General features: G+C 37.1%; 1 protein-coding gene across 18 annotated transcripts in view; it reads right to left on the reverse strand.

Annotated features, from left to right (window-relative positions):
• RIMS2 (regulating synaptic membrane exocytosis 2) overlaps window positions 1–21,476 on the reverse strand; it is a gene marked incomplete at its 5' end in the record, with an annotated part of 516,464 nt that overhangs the window by 401,788 nt on the left and 93,200 nt on the right. For 9 of the 18 annotated variants that reach the window (XM_082015603.1, XM_082015596.1, XM_082015619.1 and 6 more), the window contains one exon: window positions 6,809–7,019. In XM_082015603.1, the coding sequence (XP_081871729.1) occupies window positions 6,809–7,019 (211 nt within the window). Of the gene's footprint in view, window positions 1–6,787; window positions 7,020–21,476 lie in introns of all 18 variants that reach the window. The other 9 variants (XM_082015624.1, XM_082015601.1, XM_082015599.1 and 6 more) reach the window with 1 other exon arrangement.

The following is a 21,476-nucleotide window of genomic DNA, read 5'->3' on the forward strand; positions in this document are numbered from 1 at the left end:
AATTTACATAACATAATGGAATATACATACAAACCAGTATGAGTTTTTATTTCTGAGACAATTCAGAAATAAGAAAAATTTGAAAGACAGAAATAAAGTCTCACTACAATACTGATAATATTTTAGAAAGGACAGTTTAAGAGTTTTATGACAGTTTTTCTAATACCTACTCTTGTGCCACGAGGTTCTAATGTTAGAAATTATTGGTTCATAAATATTGATCTGGTAAGACTGTTCTGTTCCATCACCGGCTCATTTTGCTAAATCTTAATTTGTGTTCAAATCAAGAGTTTCCAAAAACCAAACTTAACTTAAAACACAAGAAAGATAAAATACATACCAAATGCATGCTAAGGCTGTAAGCAAGGAGAACATACCAACTCACATCTCCTAAAACCTCAGACTATATTAGTGAAAATCATGGCTAATCAGTAATTCTTATGTATCAAAGATATTATCAGTAGGAAGTCTCACTCTGTTAGCTCAAATGATATCCTAAAGTACAAGCCCCACTACGGCAACAACAAAAACAATATATATATACACATATTTATAAATTATATATAAAGTTTATGAATATATATGAATATATATATTATTCATATTATTTATGAAATTATATATAAAAGTTTATGAAAGATTTTTGTCAGAAATTAATGACATAATGAAGAGTCTCAAATATTTCACTATATAAGCGTAAGCTTTCCAACACAAAGCAGTAATTCTAAAAACTGGTGGTTTTGAAAGGGCAGCTAAGACTGCATATCCTGTCATTCACACTGTGATAGTAACAGTAATCAAGATTTGGTTCACACAATCTACCTATGTTAAATAACCTCTAGGATGAAGAGTCTGTTTTCAGAAACAGGTTATGAAATATAAAGGTATGTGAAGTTCAAAACAAGCCATCATGCTTTACTGAACACTTAAGACTACCTCAAGCTTCTCAGCTGCTTCCCCCTGCATTGATGAACATTCTTGACTTCATAGCAGTACAATGTAAGTAGTGGCATGACTGACCATATGAGAGACAGTCTAGTTGGTCATTTCAATAGCAAAGACATTTAAGAAATTATTCATTGTTAAAAAAGCAACAAATTGGTCAGACTTGTTCTGTTTCACATGAAAATACAAGTATATTTTAATATCGGTTTTATGAGGAAAGGCCTTAACTCCATGAATATTCAGACACACAGAAATGTTAGCAAAATGACTGGAATTCCATTCTATGCTCAAAATAAATCTAGAATGGGTTAATATCTACATCTTATCCTTTAAAAAAAATCTGTTAGAATTTCAACCTAGCATCTCACTGTGTGATCCAAAGCCACTCTTTAAGACACTATTTTTTCACCTTAAGTGCCTAAAATTATCAGTTTGTCTAAAATTATCAGTTCTTCATTGTGTCAGGATCATAGTAACCTCTCAGGTTTTTGAAAGCTTTGAAATAGAGTGAAGAGGTCAAACATGCCTATCTTTTATTGAAATTGAGACCAGTATCTGCTGTTTAATGAGATTCAAAACAGCTACCAAATGAGAATAGTTTCAAATAAATAAAATTAATAACAGAAATGGTTTGTGCAGTTGTCATTTGAAGGCAATGATCATATCCACATAGTTTATATTAAAATTACAGGCTTCTTCCAAAGAATCAAGGTTCAATGATTCTGGAGATTTCAATGCAGATGCTGAATATCAGTTCTGCTAAGCATCAGTTTGCAAGAGAAGTTTACAGGTTGGTTCAAAATCATAGTTGTGGCAAGGCTTTTACTCTTAGTATTAAACGCATCAATTTGAAGAAGTGCTTTGCTGGGGCAGCGCGCTACTTCTGTACTGTCCAGGCATAAGCAGGGTCAGCAGCTTGACCAGGAGCAGGGTACAAAGGGTGACATGAGGCAGGCCATGTCCCCACCTACAGGGTTGCGTCCCACAGCACACATGCAAGGGGAGCAGAGTAGGGCCCAGGACTGTAACTAGGGTCAGCGGAGAATCCAGGTCCCCAGCAGGTCCATGGTGATGAAGCAGAGCTAAGGCCGGTCAGGAAGCCATGCCTACAGATTCGGGTCAGCGAGGGACCTGCACAGGCAGCGGCACGGCTCAGGCAGGGACCGGGGTTGGGCATCTCCCAGGCGAGGGGCCGGAGGTCCCAAGGGGCTCATGCAGCCCCTTCTCCTGCAGCTCTTTCCCCAAAGGCTGATCCCAGGTTACAGCTGCACCACATCAGAGCTGCCCGTGAGCACAGGCAGCCGAACCCCGTTTCAGGAAAGGAGGAGGTAATGGTACCAAGGGCCATGATATATATTAGCTGAACTGTAGCCCTGGTAAGTTGGGTATAACTTTTGAAAGAATAAAGAGGCTGATCACCTCAACTAAAATGAAGCTGATCATTGTTTAGAGATGTCTTAAAAGTCACAGATGTTCACTAAGGCATTAACATTGTTTTCATGTAATCAGGACCAGATTTCAGATGGGAAGTCTTTCATATATTTTATAACACAAACTCTGTTCTATTCATGGAGAGACTGAGATGTGAAATTCATCCTAATTAGAAGGATGACTTTTACAACCTCTGGTTGTGAATTTACAACTGCTACATAAGAGGTTGTCTTTGGAATAATTCAGCAGCTGACTTTCCTTTCTTTCAGAGATATTTGTATAGAGATTCTCCAGAATGATGAATACGGTTGTAGGTTATCAGATTTTGCAGGTGTTACATGGACTAAACTGAAAAGAAAAAAAAAACCAAACACCTAGTTTGGAGAAATCTGTTCCTCAACTTCGGAATGTTACACATCTTTTCTAGAGAAATGCAGAATTAAACCCTATCTCCTAAAGACCAACTTATTTGTATGTGGTAGGAAATAAGTTAAGTTTATCCCAAATCCTAGTGGCTTAGAAATCCTGATTGTGACAGACTAATTCTTTGGTGCTTGCCAATTGTCAACAGAATGAAATGGATTATACATTAGCACAAGCATGCTAAAATTTTGTTTTGTGACTCCATAAATATGGTAACGCTGCAAGTCCTGCAGTTAGAATCATTCAACAAAAGAGAATTTGATGGTTTTCTGAAAATCAAACATAGTCCCAGAGAAATAATCAGAATGCAAATCTTTCACAGCACCAGAGGGAGCTGAGAGTATTTCCCTACTTATACCTTATGTGTTTCGCACACAGTTGCTTGGTCCTAGAAAACAACTGAAAATCTCTTATTTTTTATGTTCAAAGCCAAAGAGAGAAGGATGTTTCAGTGGCTACAAGTGATACCATGTTGCCAAACACCCTGAAAAAACATATTCAGCATGCGTCAAATTAAGTTTTCAGACAAGTATTGCTTTCTTCCTTTACAAGTGAAATGCTGGTTTACCGAACTGGCATCCTGAGCTGTTGGAATTTATATTCACTGCATACAAAGTTGTATCTATCTGGAAGCTGTATTTGTCCAATATTTCAGTATGTAAATTTCTCGGCTGCATAAACCTCATTCTGCTGTCTACTGCCTCATTCAGTGTGCATTTCCCTATACAAATCAGTATACAGTTAAAAAAAAACAGTAGTATACTTTGTATACCAGTGGTGCCTGTATTATTAAGAAGAATTACTGCTTGCTGTCCTGTGATTTATTATTTCAATCATTTAATCAATCTGAAATCGTTCATAAACATAAAAGATGACAGTTCAAGGTCCCTTGCTCCCATGAAATTTAAGCCCCCATCCTGGCTAAATACTCCATTCACTAAGATACTAAGTAGTACAGAAGCAGCAGGACCACCATTATCAGCTTTAGTTGTTGATCTAGAAGGAACTCACAAACAATTACAGTTTTTGTACAACCTGAACTGAATTTTAATGTTTATATTTCAGGCATTATAGCTAAACTGAAAAAGAAATAAATCACCCAATTATTCTGAGAATCCTAATCTAATGCTCTGACAGCAGTTAAATATTTCGATGCTCTGTTCCTATTCATGACAATGAACCTTGTAAGCAGAGTCCACCTTGTGAGCTTTGAAAGAGAAGTGTTCTTTGTAATCTTACATCTTCTGAAATGCATGATGTTAACACTGGTCTGTACTAAACTATTCAGTAGCAGAATCTGGTGTGAATGGAATGAATTTGGCCTGAAACTTGGTATTATTAAAAAGGTCACAAACAGATCAAACAGCTCCATCAACAAACATTTCAGAGAGTTTAAGAATCATCTTACCTAAGGGTCCAAAGCAGACATATATAACCTGTCAAAAACTGTCTACAAAGACCAAACTAAATCTAGCACAGCTAAAAAAGGAAGTTCTTGGAAGTCATCCTTCAAGAAGCTGAAGTTGTATCCATTAAGGAAAACAGAAGAAAATGAATTCTGGTAAATTCTTGTAGACCAAAACTACTTTTCATGGAATAATGTGTATAGACATAAAAGGGATCATAAATAGGAGACTGCCACAGTCTGTGTCTGAATTAAACCTTCCATATTCATGTTCACAGTGATTAGAGAGAATATTATTTTATGCAGAACGAACCAGAGAATATACTCCAAAATGATATTTTAGAAAGAGAAGTTATAAAGTGAGTCAACAAAAAAATAGTAACAAATTTTTAAGATCAGATGATATTCAGCATAAAACATCCCAAGTCTAAAATATCTAACTATTAACTGTAATACAGAGTCTTTCATTGACAAGAAGATAAAAGGTCACAAATATAATGCCAATTTACTCATTTTTAAGGAATTTCAGCTTTAGATCAAGTGAGTAATAGACAAGTGAGTTTGACATCCACATTGGACAGATTTGTAGAAACCAGAATAGAGAATAAAATTAGCAAGCATATGAATAAATTATGATAAAATGTGGAAAAGTCAGAATGGCTTTAGTAAAGGGAATTTGTGTCTGTTACATGTATTAGAGTTCCTTCAAGGAGTCACAGAGAAAGTGAGTAAATGGGATTTGTTCACACTGCTGAGTTGGGCTTCCAGGCTTTTAAAGAATCTCAGCTGCCATAGAATAGGAAAAAATTCATCCATGAGAAAACTAAATTGACAAAAAGACAAGAAAAATAGGTCAGGGTTTTTTAAGGGAGAGGTATCACCAGTGAAGCCTCACAGGGTATCTGTCTAAGAGATGCTGTGTCCAGCGTATTCATAAATTATCTAGAACAGAATTGAATGAGAGGCAGAAAAAGCTTATTTATCACACTAAACTATCAACAGCAGTAAAAAAAAGCCAGCTAAGAGTGCAGAACAGACTCATAATACTGAATGGAGAAGTCGGCTTACAGAAAGACAGATTTAGGCTACACAGTAAGAAAAGCTTTCTATGGTGAGCACGGCGAAGCAATGGAACAAATGACCAAGAAGGTGTGGAAGAATCTCATTGGAAATCTGTCAAAAGAAGTCAGACAATTATCTGCCAAGTTCACAGGAACCATCCTGAGGACAGTTTAAATGATATATCGGAATGCTTCATTAGTAGATGAAGCCTTCCCCCAATGCACTTTTTTTATGTTTTTAAGTACATAGACATAGTGATTCAAATATCTGTCCTGATTTCTTTTCATAATCAGATGAAATGAATACAGAAATTATTATATCTGATATTACCAGAAACATGATTTACTTAGTTATAAAAAAACAATAAAAATACGTGAGCTTACTGAAGACAAAATTTTTAAATTACCTTAACAAAATCCAAGGCAATTGGAGAGATTGACACACAACTTAAGTTACTTTCATCATCAGGAAATAGCACATTATTTTATGCTTTGTCAATCAAAAACTTAACTCCATTATTTAGAGCCTATCTTTCAATCTTGGACAAAGAAATACGTAACAAATATACCATTGTCTCCTACCTTCAAAAAGATTAAGATAATATCTGCAGATTGCATGGTATTTACAATGAATTTACTACAGAAAAAATATTTATAGAAATAACTTATGCTGTAAAGTAATTATATTAATAAGCATTAAATTATTAAAGTATCATATTGATTTACAAAAGATGTGTTTCCACAAAAGACTAGCATAAGACATCTTGAGTATTTTCATGAATGTTCTACAAGTATCTGTCAGAATCTGAGAAACACATGTGTATCAGATGTGGATGCTTTATCTAAAATGTTGAATAAACTGATCTCAGAACTGTTTTCTGTGATTACCTCAGTTTTGGTGAATTTTTTACTTTATGATCAAACTTTTTAAAAATTCAGATTGCTGTTTTACCTGTTGTTATACAATAAACACCACTATACTAGCTGTAAGTCTATATTGTTAATTTAATTTTTTTCCTAATAATATTTTGATGTATATATCCATAATTATATGTACACACACATAATATATGTGCATATGTATAATACATAATAAACATTTTAAAACATCATAATATATTTCATATACTGTTCTAACACTAATTTTACAATAATCTTGTACAGAAAAGTCTGGGCAAGCAGAAAAGAAACAGATCCTTTCTCTAACTTTTAATTATCGGTGTCTCAACATTAGCCTCACTAGACCACTAGATATATCCGTTCTCCAATACAAAGTTTCAATTCTTCAATCAAAGAATTGCACTTTCATGAGTCTGTTAGTAGAAATGTGCCATGTATTAACTTAAAAGCCATAGTCACAAATACATCTGCAAATGGAAATTATTTGAAATGAGGACAGATGTCTTAAAAGCCCCTAAAGTAGGTATCATTACCTCCTTAAAGGGAATCTGTTTCAGTAGCTATGTGATTTGGATGCATAAGCAATGAGTAAGAGATACTGACTTTAGGAGAAGCTTGTTACCAAACTTTCATAACTACATACCTTATTTGACCGTAAAGACACTCTTCCTCCACAGCGCGCACAGAATTTAGTTTGGCAATATGAACAGTTATGGCCACAGCCATCAGCAAATTTTGTTTTGTGGCAGATGCCACAGGTTGGGGCATCACCCTTCTGCTCCTGCTGCTGCTGTGATTCTTCACCCATCTTCTTCACTTGCTCCTTATACATTTCAAACTGCTGATGTAATTTTCTGCAGAAGACAAGAGATCATTAACAGTTGTTTTATTTAAGCCCACAAATACAATGCAATCACTAAATTGCAATTAATTTCAAAACACAATTCAGAGAGAAATACTGTAGTAAAGAAAATACATTTAATTTACGATGCCCCAGAAGAGTAATGTTCAGGAATTACTTCTTTTTCATTACAACTAAACTGTAGGACGGGGCCCAATGCTGATAACATGCAGCACACAGTCCAGCTGTTACAGAGAGAAGTAACTTTGCTTTAGGACATCACCAACTGTTAGCTGCAAATACAACAGTAGGAACCATGGGCTGAGTGATCCAAGAGCCCATGGCACTAGACAATAAAGTGGTTAATACCAGAAAAAAAAAAAATCTAATTCATTATTCCAAGTGTACTTTTACTTAATTCCACCAGACATGCAACTATCTTCTCTTGATACAACTTATTTTCATTTATCCAACAATACCACACAGAATACTGATTCTAAAGTGCTTTTTCAACCATTTTTCAAGCACTGGGTGCAAGCCCACAACAAGTTACCTCAGTTTAACAAGTTATTTTAAATCATTTAAGCCTTTCATATCATTAGATAGGTAGGTACTGCCATCTCATGCCAAAGGTAAGGTAGAAGACTACCTTCAGTGTAAAATCCAGGGACAGTAGTTTAAGATACATACACACACACACACTTTACCTTCCATTTTCAGTGGACTAGGAGCACATTTATAGTCAGCTGCCACGTGCATATAGAACTGCAATGATTCCTTCAGGCATGCTACTTCATTCATATTCCTGAGACCACAATAATCCATATGGATTTGGATCCATATATGATAGTTAAAACTGTCTCACTATGACCAAAGTTACAGACTTGTATCCCTTTGTATAATGGCAGTTATTTCTCAACACCCCTATTTCTGAGGGTAAATGATGTCATGGGAAATTTAATTTTCATTGTAAAAAGTTAGAATTTTTTAATTCGTGTCATTGTTGAAAAAAGCTGGAAAATGTGACATAGCATATTGCAAGACATTTGGATTCAAAGAGAAAGCAAAAAGAACTTTGACCTCTCTTTTGGTTTTATCCTTGTGATTTAAAGGGGTCTGAACAGTGATCTTTAAATTCTTAGCATGGAATTCCACTCACCTAATTTTGCTAATAGAGACTGTAAATTTTAGCAATCTAAAAATTATTAATCTAGTTTAAGCAGTTCATGTAGTTCCCTGAACAGACACAAACAAAACCCCAAAAATGAAACGTTTTCTATGAAACATTAAAATGGTATACTAAGCCAAAGAAAAAATTAAAAATGCAGAAGACATTTATTCTTTAGAATTATCCTTCCAGGGGTTCTTGAGATGAGATTATTAAAAAACACACATGAAGACTAAGATAGAATGAAGAATAACCTCCTGGAAAAAAATAAATCTGGGAGACCAACTTCCTTAATGCAGAAATGTATCCTTTATATAGTTCAGATATAAATTAATGATACAAAATTATTTCATCAGAAGTGTCAGAGGCTCTTATCAAAACAAATATTACCACACTAAGTCAGTTTAAAATTATCTCAACAATATTATTTACCACGGATATCCACACATAAGGGAAGAATTGTTGGGATTTGCTTTTTTTTTTCAGGGAAACTCCCCTAAGAATATGTTTTACATTACACCAGAGAGGAGTTGTAGGAACAAACAGGCAACTCCCTCTGGCAAGACAGGAGTCTGGAGGCATGCCTCTTCTTCCATGTACCAAAACGCTGCCTCGAGCGCTCAACTGCCACTGACCCTCTTCCAGAAGGAGGGAAAGCAGCGTGACTTCACGTTGTTTATGTCATTTTTCTCATCTACCTGCTCTTGTCACTTGAGTTCAGGTCTGAGTCCACACGCTGTCCTCAGGACATGGCAGTTCCATGTTTTTCTCTTGCTTTCAGCCCTCCTCCCACACATGCTTACAGAACCTTCTGGCCTGTAGCAGAGCAGTGAGAGGGGTCGTGTCTCTGGCCTCCACAGGAAGGACCTGAGGGTCACCATTGCCCCAACAGGCATCTGTAGAGTCAGTGGTAAGTGGCTTCCTCTGCCTTCTCACTGGTTCAAAAAGAGTTCGTTGTTGAATGGGGCAGGACACGAGTTACTAATAAGAAAGAGCTGAATGAAGTTGAGAACAAAATTTGGAAATCTGGAAACCTGGCACATTTCGTCATTTTACACTGAAATTATTTAATACATAATTGGTAGCTGGTAGTCTGGCCTGTTTCCATCAATAACACATAATCTCTGAGACCTTGCTTGCCTTTTAATTTTGCCAAACATTGTGTTCTTCATTTAAAGTATATTATCTATGCTGAACTTCAAGTTTATTTTAGGTTACATTCAGTTTTGTGCCTTCCTTATAATCTACAGCCTTTGTTTGTATGATTATTTGCTTACCAGTCTCACTGATGCATAAAAAGCACAAGCCTTTTGCCAATTCTTAAGCCTCGTGTACTGAAATAATTTCACTTTTGTTTCCTCTTGGGCACAAGAATCTATGTAAAGGTCACAACTTTTGCCTCAAAGTATAAACTTTTCAAGGTTATACAGAGTAGTTTTCTAAAATCCTTGTTCCAGTAGCAAACAACTTAGCATCTGCCAAAATAGTTTGTTATTACATATTTTTCCATTCCAAGAAAAATATTACAGGTATTGATAGCTGTCAGAAAAAATGAAACACAGAAGACAAAAATCTATTAAATAATCGGTTACACACAATATATGCTCTACTTACTGAGCAGAACCACTTGAGATGAATATGCATACTTGAAACAAAATACAATGTATTCATTTTAGGAAGACCATCAAAAAAACTTTCTGATCTATTTTATAGATTAATATTTTTTTTTTATCATTTAGCCTGCAAGGGTTTAAGCCAAAAACTAAACTTACACCCTGCAGCAATGATTAGGTGCTTAGAATAGCACAGTATTTGAAACACGTTTAGTAAAAATTGTATAGCATATATTTTTCAGAAAACACAATGCAAATAAAACTGTATTTTGTTCAGGTTGTCTGAACTCATGCCTCTACTCAGAACACTGCTGCCTGAGAGGGCTCAGGAGCTCAGCTACCAGAGAACTGACAGTAACCAGTACCAAGGCAAACTTCAGAGCCTGGAGCTGAACTCCAGGTATGTCAAGGCTGAGATTTCCAGTCCCTATACTCCAGCGAGTTACTCTGGCCAAGATCCATGCTGTCAGATGGGAAAAACAGACTCTGCAGATGAGCTGCATGTCAGGCCAAAATGCTTATCCATAATACAAATCTTATTCTCAGGCATGAAAGGGGTTTTTTGTTTGTAAATCCAGATAATTATATCAAACCATACAGTAACAGAACATTTAAGAAGAAAAATCAGCAATGCATATCTGTAACCCTTATATATGTGTATTTTGACAATGGCCTCAATAGCACAAGCCATCTATCTGTACTGATGCAAAATCTCTCTCCTCTTCCACATTGTTTCCAAAAACACAAGTATGAGTTTATGCAAAGTCCTAATGATAATGAAAAGTTAGTCTGGAAAATTGGTATTTCTGTTCTGCTTATTTTAATTTCTTGTGAGAACGAGTTCCCTGAATCACATTCATATCTGCTGGAAGTTACAGTGGTGAAGTTCATGAGACTTATACGACTAGTCAATACTTTTTTTGTACTGTAAAACATCATGTCCAAGAAAGCTGCGTAGAGGACTTTTCAGTGTCAAAAGCAACCATTTGTAAGAGCATGGATTGCTCTGTAAAGGTCAAGAACTAGTTTCTTTTGGAACACTCGCTTTGTTCTGGAATGGTGTTAATTTAATTCTGCTTATTCTTGGTTCCCCACGCCTTTCTGGAAATGAGAAATTCAATATTAATCAAAAGGAGCAATCTGTGGGTCTCTCATGATCCATGAGCTACTGCCAAAGGCAAGTACGAAAAGCAAATTCAGTAGTCTGATGTCTCTTATTATTGTGCAGAAGGTTTTTTTCCCTGTCCTCCAGAAATGCCCACAAAACTTTCAGCGTTTTGCAAAAAAAAAAAAACCCTTAATACTGACAAGAAGTTTCTGCCTTCCAAAAGTTCACTTAAATGTTTCTGAAATTTCCAAAGCTGCTTAAAATCTGCCATTAGAAGGGGGACTGTTAACTAAGTATCCAGGATGTTGAGGCCAGATGTAAGTATAGCAGCCACTTCTCATTTCCTGGCTACACTTCTCAAAGTTTTATTACCGATTGTATCCCATGCCTCATTTCCTATTCCCAGGCACAGAGCACGGATGTGGCGGGAATCCAGGCTCCAAAAGGGTTTGTTCGCTTTCAGTTCTGCCAAGTCCATTCATTCAACAATTTTTCTGCCTGGTGGCAATGACTATCAGATGGCATACAATGTTCTTCCCTGTACCATGTTAAACACCTAATGCTTTCTACTTTTACAGTAGTGCTAGCTAACCTGTCACCAAGTACACCCACTTCTCTTCCGAATAGATACTATTCTTATATGTATACCCCATGTGTTGGTAGAGGTTAGGGAACAACTGGCTGAACAAGAAACGCTGGAAAACAGGGTGGAAACCAGGCTAGGAGCCACTGGTGTGTTTGCTGTCATTAGAAATTGGACAAATTACATATGGGGCTACAGTAGCAAGCATATGAGCAGCAAATAAAGGGAAGTTATTTTTCCCGTTTAGTTGGTACTGGCAAGGCTGCACCTGGAATACGGTGTCCAGACTGGGTTCACCAGTTCATAAGGGATGTTGACAAACTGGACAAATCCAGTTTGTCAACAACAACAACAAATGGTCAGGGTCCTAAAGCATGTAAACTGCAAGGTGGGAATACAGGACCTGGATTTGTTCAATCCAGTGAAGAGGAATGGAATAAGGAGTGATTTAACACCTGCCTGAAACTAGCTATCTAATCGAAAAATGACCAGAAAAATTACAGAGACAAATTCTTCCTAGTAGCTGCAAATCCAACACGAGGCAAAAGGCAGTCTAATGGCCTTAGAGTGCCATTGGCACCACACTGGGTGGTTCAGGTTAGACATTAAGAGAAGTTTTTTTCACCAGGAGGGCAGTGCAGCACTAGAGCAGGTTGTCCCAAGAGGCTGCGGGATCACCATCCCTGGAGGTTTTCAAAACTCACCTAGACAAAGCTCAAGCTGCCCTGATCTAGTGTTGGCAATAACCATGCTTTGAGTCAGAGATCTTCTCTCAAACAGCACTTCTCTGATTATGCACTTGACAACGGCTTTGTGGAATAAGACAAGAAATATGACGTTTAAACTCAAGCAGAAACATAGGGAAAAGTATTCAACAACAAGTATTTGGTTCAGCAAGTGCTGAAAATAAAGAATTGACAACTTCTACACATAGAAAAAAAAAATCTTTTTCAAGCTTTTTATAAACTGCTGTGAAAATAGTTAACCTTCTCAAAGTTTCACCAGTGACCTCACTTGTATTTTCAGCTCCATGTAATGCAATGGGCAGAAAAACCTTGAGCTTTTGCTTTTATACTGATGTGTGGAAGCTATAAAAAAGCCATTTTTTAAAAAAACCACTATGTTCAGCAATGCAAAATAGAACTTTTCTTAATGACCAAATGACAGTTTTGCCAGTATTTGACTGAAATGAGAAAGAGCAACATACAAAACTCCTCTTCAGAAGACCACCATTCTATTTTAAGTCTAGCAAAGAAAAATTACTAGCAATTAAAGACTCAAGCCTAACTTCAACCAAGAAGCTCTCATCCAGTTCTGTTTGCAATCAATGGATTATCGTACCCAGGAACACAACCACAGTCCTGATGTCAGTCAGAATTCAGAGTTTTCAGCTTTCATATCAGTGAAAATGAAATATTGACAGAAACTAGATGTCAGCAGAGATCTCTACCAACATTCACTTAATCCACAGCACTTTAACTCTCGTGCTGGCAAAATGAAATCTCTACTGTGTCATTAGAATTGACATACTATTTTAACTGTCTGGTTTCCTCAAATAAACAATAATTAACTATTTTCTACTGTTAGTAGGTTTAACTTCAGAGCCATCTACCTAAATGAAATGTCTAAGCTTAACCTTTATTTTAAAAAATTCTACCAAAAATAGAGAATGCAAATTGAAAAGCATTAATAACCACAACTGTAGAATAAAATGCTGTTTTTTAATCTATGCCCTGGAATTTACAGTAACTGGGAGAAATCTAAGATATTGAAAAGAGCTAGTCAAACTTTTTTAATTAAGTGGCTTTTCATTTGAGGCCCTTACTTTGATTTCATGCAGAAAGTACCAGTTTTAGCTAAAAAAAATTAAAAAATAAAAAAAAATTTAGTGAAAGTTATTGCAGATATAATGTCCACAAAAGAAAAGATACCAAAATCCCATTCATTTGGGTATTTACTTGAAATGTAAAAGACCTAGATTTTAGTCTCTACGTGCCCTGAATCCCAGCCTTCCACAATCTATGCAGGAACAGTAACTCCCAATCTTATCTCACAACTGTGTACAGTCTCTCCTGTGGGGATTGTTACACTTTGTATAAATAATCTGAAATTTTTTAATCTGTTCAAATGAAGATTGTAGGGGGAAATGAACTCCACACTATTTTTTTCAGGTGGGAAATGCATTTTTTTCCCAGTTCTAAAACAAAAGTTAACAGATACAGAGATTTTTGCTACCTTTTAAAGTATTTTACTTAGAACAAGGTGGTTAAATATAAGCCATATAATGACAACAACAGCCATATCCAGCAGTGTCAAACAGTGAGTAAGATATTTCATTGTAGTTTTTTTCTAAACATAGAATAAATCCTCCTGGAATTGTCAGTAGAAATAAATCTCTGAAATTATTATCTTTTTCACCTATATGTGGTTTGAGTTGTTTTACAGATGGAGATAACTGGAAAAACATTATTTTCATGTTTCCCATTCTCTAACTTATTAGGGAGTACGTACCTCAATTATTCTATGATATTCATTAATTTGAAATAGGAACAGATCAACACTGATGAAAGTTTAAGTACAAGACCATGTTTAAAGAGCGTATGAAATATAGCAGTCACAGAGTAAGGACTTCACAGAGGCCCTAAACGTGGTGAAAGACTTACTTATTTACAAGATAACCTCATTCGCACTAAGAAAAATACTGTCTCTTAAATCACAGAAGTATTTCTTTATCAACAAAATACTCTTACTGAATTCACATGAAACACACAAGGTGGCCAAAATCTGAATCCTAGGTTAAAAAGACACAGATGCAGCCAAAATAAGTTACTGCAGTTCACGCATATGGGACATTATGTTTTCTCATAATTTCACTGAAAGAACTACTGTAAAAAAACGTATGTTTTTATTGTGAGTATACATACCCTATATCTATTTTAAGGGATTTAGAATTACACTACTGTGCCTGAAATGCTGAACAGAAGAAAAAGAGCTAAGAAAGTGGAAAGAAAGGAGTATGGCTGCTAAATGATCTTGCCTTTGGTTTGTATCAACGCTGCTGCTCACTTGTAACTCAAGTGGGAAAAGCAAACTACAGCAAAGCTAATCAGCATCCAAAACTAAGATCTCTGTTTCAGTCTCTCCTTGTCGTGCAAGGGAGCAGGGTAAAGACGGCCTGTTATGACCTAACAGCACTTGCCTCATGCTGAGGAGTGGAACCAGAAGTTCTCTGCTGGTGGGAACTTCGTATAAGCCACTTTTAAAAGTAAAAGACATGTCCAAAAGGAGGTCTTCAAACTGCCCTGGCTCCATCTCTTTTTTCCCCATTTACTAGGGCTTTCTGCAAAGGCTTCCAGTTCACAATTTACCGCATTTTGTTATCAGCTTAGTGAATAAATTAATTAATTAATCAGGTATGACCCTAAATAAGTTTGTAACTGCAGATGAAGTCACATCATTGAATCTAGTTTATTTTAATACATTCAGAAACTCAGTAAAAAAGACAAGAAAGGAAGGGGGAGGGATCAGTTTTAATAACCAAGTAGGATATGACTCTGAATGAATCAACAGATTACATGTCAGCTAGACAAAAACCCTAGTTGGAACTGGCAGGATTACCTTTCCTGTCTATTTTTCTTTGTTTATAATGCCCAGTATTGAATATAATGGCAGCCTTTGTTTATTAACTTTGTTTATTAGCAGCAGTGAGGCTACTCTTTGCTGACAAGGTAGCAGTGAACAATAGCTACATACAATAGTCCCATGCAGCGCTACAAGAAAAAGTGAACACGAAGAAGATGAACATACGGCCAATTAAAGGCTGATCCACTTAATGTTACCATATTTCTGTGTGGTTTTAAAGCTATCAAGATAAAGCTAGACAATATGTATATAAAGGAAAAAAGAAGTAGGTAACTCCTGGCTGTACTTGTCACTTCCAGGTTTCCTCAGAACAAGAGATATTTGCTTCTACCTTTTCTGCAGCAGTTCAAACTAATTGCAAGACTAAACTGAGAAGTGGTATCTTTGTGACTAATTGTTTCTTCTTGCTTGTTCAAATTAATCTTTGACTGGATGGTTTATTGTATTTTTATGATCTATAATACACAAAAAGCTATAAAGTCACAATTAAGGTTTAAACTGGGAGAATATAGTAACACATCCAATTCATCTAGGACTTTTTCAACACTTTCTTAGCTATAATAAGTAAGAGGGGTGTTTAAAAATAAGGAGAATACCACATTCCTCCAATAGTTTAACAATGGCCAAATCATTCAGACAAATCGACCTAATTTCTCCATAACTGACAGTTTTGAGACTAGTCGCCTATAAGTAAGGGAGGTTCCTTCATAACAGCAGATGGAAATTACTTTACACCTTTGAATATCTTCATACCCCTCTGTATTTTATTTCAATGTAACCGAGAGGGTTTTACTCATCCTTTTCTGAACCTTATTTAAAATTGTAACTTAAAACAGAAGTTTCCACAACTTTCATACAAATGTTTTGGTGATTATACTGGAGTATTTTTTCCTCATTCTCATTAGCTGCTCCTGTATTAGAAAAAAAAGATGTAAAAGACCTTCTTTAAACTATTATGAGTCTATAGATTCCCATCATGTTTTTCTCATATGTTTCTAAAATAAACATCCTTAGCCAAATTTTTCATTCTTTCTCCATAAAAAGTCTTCATTATTCTTCTAATAAGTATTGCCACCTACTTTTGTACCTTCCCCACCTATGCTGGAAATATCAGTATGACTCCTTTTGTAATGTTTAAGCATCAAGCGAGTAAATTAAATTCATACTGTTATATGCAATAGTGGTGGTTCTCCTTCTGCTCTTTACCCTTGTGACAAGGCCGACACTTCCCAGCTAATTTTAGATCTCATTCAAAGTAAGATTAAGCATGCCAGTTGAAATTGAAAAAGGGAATCTTCCAGTGCCTGAAACTCTCCAAGTTCATTCCACAGCTGCCTTCCCTCAGTTAAAAGTATTTTATCTCCAGTTCCATGGGCATTGTCCCTGTGTTTGCAATCCACACTATCCCAAAGGAGCTGCTTTGGTAAAGTGCTGAAACTGTAAGTACTAATCCTCAGATGACAATGAAGATCAGGAGCAAGTAGTTGAACTTCTAGTAAAAATAAGCTGCCAGAAAGTGTATGTGGCAGAGCACAAGCATAGGATCTTTAAAGATGTGGCCAGCAGGTTGACGGAGGTGATTGTGCCTGCTGTCTACTCCACTCTGATGAGACCTGACCTGGAGTACTGCATCCAGCTCTGGAGCCCTCAGCACATGAAAGACATGGACGGGTTGGAGAGGGTCCAGGTCTCGAAGATGATCAGGGGGATGGAACACCTCTCCTATGAGGATAGGCTGAGAGAGTTGGGGTTGCTCAGTGTGAAGAAGAGAAGGCTCTGGGGAGACCTTCTTGCAGCCTTTCAGTACTTAAAGGGGACTTCTAAGATAGATAGGGACAGACTTTTTAGCAGGGCCTGTAGCGATAGGACAAGGGCTAATGGTTTTAAACTAAAAGAGGGAAGATTTCTACTGGATCTAAGGAAGAAATTTTTGACAATGAGGGTGGTGAAACACTGGCAGAGGATGCCCCATCCCTGGAAAACATTCAAGGTCAGGTTGGATGAGGCTCTGAGCAATCTGGTCTGGTTGAAGCTGTGAATGAAGGGGTGTTGGATTGGATGACCTTTAAAGGTCCCTTCCAACGCAAACTATTCTGTGATTCTAAGATGGGCATTTGTACTGTCATTTATATTTCATCCTGATTATAGTAAGTGAAAGAAATTACAAGATTACACATTAAACTTTACAGATAATTATGGTCAACCTTTTTTTACTAAGTTTTTATGAAATAAGATGTAAGCAATCACTGTGTGCCTTACATATCCAGATACTTTTGACTTCACTTGAACAATTTCCGGCAATTCTGGTAGGAAGATACAATTGTCTTAAAGACAGTTTGGTTTCAAGTTTGTAAAAATAGTCACAGTGACAGAAGGGAATTTTTGGAACTGTTGCGTTTAAGGGTGAAGATGCATCATGACCTCAAGCTTTACTGAATATTAGAAAGGATACAATCAGAGAGACACACCTTACAACAGATGATACTATTTGAATCTTCAGCTGTACTGATTGATACTGTAATATCATGTATTGCTGCTGCTAAGCAGTTTGGACAAGTGGTAGTGGAGTTTTGAGAAACTTTGCATAGGAGCAATGAGTCTTTTTTTCAGCATTCAGTTTCCTACTTCTGATGACCAGCATCTGTCCTTAATTTCTATGAGAGAAGGCACAAAGGACAGTAAAAATTTGTAGCAAGTATATTGCTGTAAAATAGGCACATCAAATGTAGCATCATATACATTTAGAATCACTCTTGACTATCACCACTTGCAGTAGTCTAAGCATTGGAAAACCCCAACCAGAAACCAAAATTTCTTAGACCTCTAAGTCAATCAGCCACTACAGACTGCCAGGTAAAACGGTAGAAAGAAGAGTCAGAGCTCCTTGCTACACAGAAGGGAAATAACACCTCATTACTTACTTTTTAACAGGAAACTACTTCATAAACTCGAACTAGGTTTATTGTGCAGTTATTGCAGCACTCTTATTATGTTATGAGCTTTATGCAAAAATTACGATTCCTCTTTGATATTTTCCATGTACAGTTGACACAGACATACAGAGACATTCATCCCTTATCCAAAAATTCTCACCTGATAATACACTTGGCTGGGGCTCTCATAAAAGTCCCTTTTACACTCTATTTGTATCCTATCATTCTAGTTTTTATATTTAAAAAACATGCTGATTTTTATAGCTACTGTTACATGTTTCTTCCCAATTCACCCACTTCATTGAAATGTTTTATAACAGAAATGTTATATTAGTCTAAAAACATTAGAAATAGAGTTGCATGTTGGCTATTTCTACATTTTTTTCCTCATACTGCTTGTGTTAGGAATTCACATAAATAAGTTTTAAGAAAACTGGGCCACACCATTATATTAAAAAAATACTTCTTAAATACTAGACCTTTGTTTTTTCAACAGCCTAATTATTAAAGAGTATACAAATTCTTGTTCTATACAAATAATTCACTCATAAAAAAGTTTCACAGTTTATCTTATATTTGACTTGTTTTCATAAATCATACTTTTATTTACTTTATACTAAATTTCATTTTATAGGTATACAATATTTACCAAATGTACCTTAAAAAGAGGCTAATTCAGTTGCTGGCAATTAAGCACATTGCAACATTGCATTTATAAAGGGTATCTCCAAGAGAGATAATATTTCTCAGAGTCACTCGGGTTACTTTATTTGCATCATCAGTTGACTTAAAAAAGAAGGTCACTAACTTCACACCTCTAGTTTTAGAAATGCCCACAATAACTAAGTTACTGTGTTAAACTTACTATGAAAGGCAAAATTACTTTTTCATTAGACAATTACACACACAGCTGAAATAAATACATGCTAAATAACAGGTCAGACTGTCCTGGCTCCGAAACATAACACCTCCAGACATTGTAGTATCATGATCAGAGTGAGTTCATTCCACATTGTTTACAACATTCATGAGCATTTTCAATTATTAAGTAGTCCCTATCTTTTTACCTGTGTGACAGGACTGTTTCTATCTTGATGATTTTCCTTTTTTAACAAACAGGGAATAAATGTGAGCAATGCTAGGATAGCTAGCATAACAAGTTTCAGTTGTGCTCACCATACAGCTGTCTCAACTTCATCTAAGCAAACTACATCAACATGCCTGATACTGAATTCTTACCACCACAACTGCTGGTAGTAATTAGTCGTGGTCCATCTTGGTTTTGATTGTATCAGTATTCTTACTGCAAATGTACCACCAGTGGAGCCATCTTGCTAGCAGCACTACAGGGGGAGATCCTCTTGAAACAGTTTCCCAACTCTCAAAAAACTGTAATTTTTTCAATACTGCTCATATTTTTAAAGTAACAGGAAGTAGGGCAAAAATAAAAATTATTTTCATCATGCTAATGTAACCTCTTCTAGAAACAAACAAAAGAAATGGGTCTTGAAATGGAAATTTAAATATAAAAAATAATTATTATTTTCTACAAGGAAAGAGCTCACAAAGGGAGAAAGATGCTTTCACCTGCGGGAGAGATTTTTCATAAGTGCATGAACAAAGTGTGTAACAATTTTCCCCATACTAATTGTATCTAAACCCATGCCTCCACACCTTCCCCTTACTCAAAAAATGCACTGAACTCAAACTTTACTTCTCAGAAGTAAAATATAATGTTAATTTAGGTTGCAGCAGTATTTCACCATTTTAGATAAACAGTATTTAATAATGATTGAAAAGAGAAGAGATATGTGCCTCAAAAACTGTATAAATAGTAGTTAATCTAATACTATTTCTGAGAGATAATGCTTGAGTTTTCCAACTAACCACAGTTTTGCAAAACCATTCAAAAAAAAAAATCACTGCCAGAGAAAAGATCAGAATTCAGTCTTATATTTAAATCCTTTAACCTATTAATTAAAGCTTATTAGTGTATTGGGTTTGTGTGGCAAGGTTTTGGTAGCAGAGGGTCTGCAGGGGTGGCTTCTGTGAGAAGCTGCCAGAAGCCTCCCCTGAGTCCGACAGAGCCAGTGCCAGCCGGCTACAAGATGGACTCGCCACTAGCCAAGGCCGAGCCCATCAGCGATGGTGGTACCACCTCTAGGGGAACAGATTATCAGATAACAGATTATTAACAGATTTAAGAGCGGTAAAAACAGCAACAGCAATTGCAGCCGGAGAGAAGAGTGAGAATGTGTGAGAGAAACAGACACCCAGGTCAGTAAAGAAGATGATGGAGGAGGTGCTCCAGGTGTCGGAGCAGAGATTCCCCTGCAGCCCCTGGGGAAGACCGTGGAGCTCCATGCTGGAGCAGATCCCTACCTGCAGCCTGGGAAGGACCCCACGCTGGAGCAGGGGGATGTCCAAAGGAGGCTGTGACCCTGTGGAAACTTCACGCTGGAGCAGGCTCCTGGCAGGACCTGTGGCCCCATGGAGAGAGGGGCCCAGGCTGGAGCAGGTTCGCTGGCAGGACTTGTGACCCCATAGGGGACCCAGGCTGGAGCAGCCTGTTCCTGAAGGACGGCACCCGTGGGGAGACCCACGCTGGAGCAGTTCATGAAGAACTGCAGCCTGTGGGAAGGACTCACACTGGAGAAGTCCATGGAGGACTGTCTCCCGTGGGAAGGACCCCACGCTGGAGCAGGGGCAGAGTGTGAGGAGTCCTCCCCCTGAGGAGGAAGGAGCGGCAGAGACAGCGTGTGATGAACTGACCACAACCCCCATTCCCCGTCCCCCTGTGCCGCTGGTGGGGAGGAGGAAGAGAAATTGGGAGTGAAGCTGAGCCCAGGAAGAAGGCAGGGGTGGGGGGAAGGTGTTTTAAGATTTGTTTTTATTTTCTCATTACCCTACTCTGATTTCATTGGCAAGAAATTAAATTAATTTTTCCCCAAGTGAAGTCTGGTTTGCCCATGAGGGTAATTGGTGACTGATCTCTCCCTGTTCTTATCTCAACCCAGGAGCCTTTCATTACATTTTCTCTCCCCTGTCCAGCTGAGGGGGGGGAGTGATAGAGCAGCTTTGTTGGGCACCTGGTGTCCAGAGACAGTCAGCCCACCACAGTAGTTAACCATTGAGAGCGCACAGCTACTAGGTGTAAATGAGGGTGTAAGAGAACAATGGCAGGCCCGCTGATCGTGCTCTGCTGTTCACAATCCCGTGGAGCAGAAGTATGCAGTAACAGCAGGCCCTGTAAGCTAGCAGAGGGAGCAAGGACATTGTGACACTCAAAGGCCAGGAACTATCCTAGAGACAACTCTGTGAAATTCTGTTTTCCTGTAACACTTGAACATGTTTCTCTGCCACGATTTTGGTATCGGTTTATTAAAGCCATCTCCTGGAGTACTTCTCTTTGGGAAAAATATA

This window comes from Phaethon aethereus (genome assembly GCF_964289735.1).
Source record: "Phaethon aethereus genome assembly, chromosome: 2".
NCBI lineage: Eukaryota > Metazoa > Chordata > Aves > Phaethontiformes > Phaethontidae > Phaethon > Phaethon aethereus.